The sequence below is a fragment of the Galeopterus variegatus genome, unplaced genomic scaffold (genome assembly GCF_000696425.1).
Source record: "Galeopterus variegatus unplaced genomic scaffold, G_variegatus-3.0.2 Scaffold3152, whole genome shotgun sequence".
In the NCBI taxonomy this organism is placed as follows: Eukaryota; Metazoa; Chordata; class Mammalia; order Dermoptera; family Cynocephalidae; genus Galeopterus; species Galeopterus variegatus.
In genome coordinates, this window is record NW_007729263.1 from 160,922 (window position 1) to 163,887 (window position 2,966).

The following is a 2,966-nucleotide window of genomic DNA, read 5'->3' on the forward strand; positions in this document are numbered from 1 at the left end:
TACAACAAGAATGCCAGAGTGAGTACAGGACACAGTATCAATAGGGATAGAAATACAGGAACACAGTGAGAAGCATGTCAGGTGGCCCAGGGAAAGAATGAAAGATTAAAGCAAGAGCTTTTTCTAGGGTTGCATAAACCCAAAGGACTGGATTAGCAGCTCCTTTCTTCTACAGTGTCTGAGCTGGGGAACAGAAGGGATTCCTGCTATTCCTCACATATTCCTCTCAGAAGGTCTGGGTATGAAAGGACTCTTTACCCTCCAGCTAGGGGGCTGGTGGGAAATACTTACATGAGCTGAATCGGCATCATCAGAAGAATTTCCTCTACAGGTCGGTGGCTGTGGAGCCCAAGGACGTGAGCCCCACCGCATTCCTCCTCCTGCTCTGTTGATCTTTCAGCAGCCCCATGACAGCACTGCAATGCCAGCGACTCCAAAAAGAAGACAAAAAAGAAGCCCAGGGAGATGATGAGCTCTCCATAGGGATACTCGATCTAGGAACAGAAAGAAGGGCTGTGAGATGGGAAAGGAAGGGAAGACAGTGCAGTGGATGACATGGGACTGGGAGATTGAGGAGAATGGAAAAATGTGGTAAATGAACAGAAAAAACGGTAGAGAAATGAAGCCAAGAGGAGATAAGGACGTACAACAAGAATGCCAGAGTGAGTACAGGACACAGTATCAATAGGGATAGAAATACAGGAACACAGTGAGAAGCATGTCAGGTGGCCCAGGGAAAGAATGAAAGATTAAAGCAAGAGCTTTTTCTAGGGTTGCATAAACCCAAAGGACTGGATTAGCAGCTCCTTTCTTCTACAGTGTCTGAGCTGGGGAACAGAAGGGATTCCTGCTATTCCTCACATATTCCTCTCAGAAGGTCTGGGTATGAAAGGACTCTTCGCCCTCCAGCTAGGGGGCTGGTGGGAAATACTTACATGAGCTGAATCGGCATCATCAGAAGAATTTCCTCCGCTTTCTGTCCTGTTCTAGGGAGAAAGAAGCAGAAATTAGATGGGGGATGGAGCAGTTCAGCTTCCTGTATTGTTCCTTCAGCAACACTACTTTCCTTAAAGCCCAATGTGACCTGCTTTCATCGTTGCGCACAACACAAGAGCTCTCATCTTCCCTGTCCCTCCACCCATGTCCTTGGCTCCATCACTTCCCTCCCTCCCTTCCATGGTTCTATTGATCATTCTGGCTTCGCAGTCCTGAAGCTCGCATCTCTGCTGCTCACCTGCACCACAAACTTCTGGATCTCTGATTCAATTCCCTCCAGAGCTTCAGCGGTCATGTGCATGAGCCCTGCTCCCAGGAAAACACCGGCAGAAGTGCAGCCCAGGAGGCTGAGGACCTGGCGGTGACGACCTAATAAAAAGCAGAGGTTACAACACACTTGGCATGAGGAGATAGACAAAGGTAACAAAAGAGCAACAGGCAGCACCCAATATCCCGAGGTTGGGGATGGTGAGAATCAGAGCAAGGAATCAGCATAGGGCTGAGATGAGACTGAGGTTATGGGACAAAGTTGGGATAGGGCTATACCTGTGGCTGCTTCAGCCTGGAACCATTTGAAGCAGATGGGAATGAGGCCACAGCCCAGAGTGAGAGCCAGCAGGGCAAACAGGCAGCCAATTTTTACTCCTACTAGTGGCTCCATCTCTGGGGTGCAGGAGAAGCAGAAGCCTAAGAATGACAAATGGAGTTATTATATTTGCAGCAGGAGTGGTATCTTAGGTGGTCAGAACTGGAGTGTCCACGTCCCTAAGTTTCAGGACACTGTTGGTATCCTTTCTGTTCTGTGTTGCCTCTGCTTGTGCAGCATTGCATAGCTGACTTGGGCCCTGCCCCAGCTTCCCGCCCTCCCCCTACATGGAGGCCCCTCCCCTGGCTCATGCCTTCCTGAGCTTTGAAACCAGAAACTCCAGACTCCCTGCCAGGCACAGCCCAGTGCTGTCTTCTCCTCTTCAGTGCCATGACTAATCCAAGGGCTGTGGACAGTCTTAATTCATGCCTGGGGTTGGTCTTATACAAAATGGAACAGTCTATGGTGGCTAACTCCCAGCTATTTTGTGTTGGGGACAATCTGGTCCTGCCTCACTCCGGACATTTGATCTAAGCCTTCCATAGCCTCTCTACCCCATCCCAAATCTCATAGATTGCTATGCTGATACTTGAACCTCACCCTTTCAGAGGGGACTTGGGGCCGCCTGGGGTAAAGAGGTGGGGCTGAGAGGTGGTATTGCTGCCACTCTGTGGGAACTAATAGGTGATGGGGACTACCCTTTCCTTTAACCCCAGAAAAAAAGCTCTAGGCATGGAATTGTTTAGTGGGGAGTTGAGATTTTAGGTATTACAACACTGATACTGCCACAACTTCTGAATGTGCCTATTCCCTGATATGAATTGTAAGAGAGAGACTTTGAGTTTTAAGACAAAGAAAGTTCCTCTAATCTTGAAACAGCAAGGCCTAGGGGAAAACAGAAACGAACACAGTAAATGGAAGAATCCTGCCCAAATATATAGGGGTGAAGACAGAAGATTCGGTCCTGATAGAAATCAACTCTTGAAAGAACTGTATGGGCAAACTCTAGGGTAGCTGAAAGACCCTGGGAAAGACAGATCAGGAGATAAAGATAAGGACTACGCAGCTGCTGGCTCCCCTATTCAGGTGGCTTGAAGAACAACTGTGAGACCTGCTGAGCCAGTTCCAGAGAGCTGGGATGACTTTCCTCACTACTCCTGATTCTCTTTCAGGGAAAGTCCTGGTCTCTGATAGTAACAGAATTCTTACAGGACAGGGTAAGCTAGAGATGTGTGTGGAAGAATGGCCCTGAAAATCCGACTATTCTCTTCATTACATGATAGACCAGGACAACTGACTCTTATCCCTTTTAAGAATCACAAAATCCACTTCCATTCTTTAAAAATTTATTATGATGATTATTATTACTAAAACCTCAAACACA

General features: G+C 47.7%; 1 protein-coding gene across 3 annotated transcripts in view; it reads right to left on the minus strand.

Moving 5' to 3' along the window:
• Positions 1–1,923, minus strand: part of LOC103599924 (zinc transporter ZIP2-like) — a 7,195-nt gene extending 5,272 nt beyond the window's left edge. The window contains exons 1-4 of one of the 3 annotated variants that reach the window (XM_008584121.1): positions 1,543–1,923; positions 1,235–1,365; positions 936–981; positions 406–494 (exon numbers count right to left, since the gene is read on the minus strand). In XM_008584121.1, the coding sequence (XP_008582343.1) occupies positions 955–981; positions 1,235–1,365; positions 1,543–1,657 (273 nt within the window). In that variant the 5' untranslated portion in view covers positions 1,658–1,923 and the 3' untranslated portion in view covers positions 406–494; positions 936–954. Of the gene's footprint in view, positions 1–405; positions 495–935; positions 987–1,234; positions 1,366–1,542 lie in introns of those variants that run through there. The other 2 variants (XM_008584122.1, XM_008584120.1) reach the window with 2 other exon arrangements.
• Positions 1,924–2,966: the final 1,043 nt, after the last annotated feature.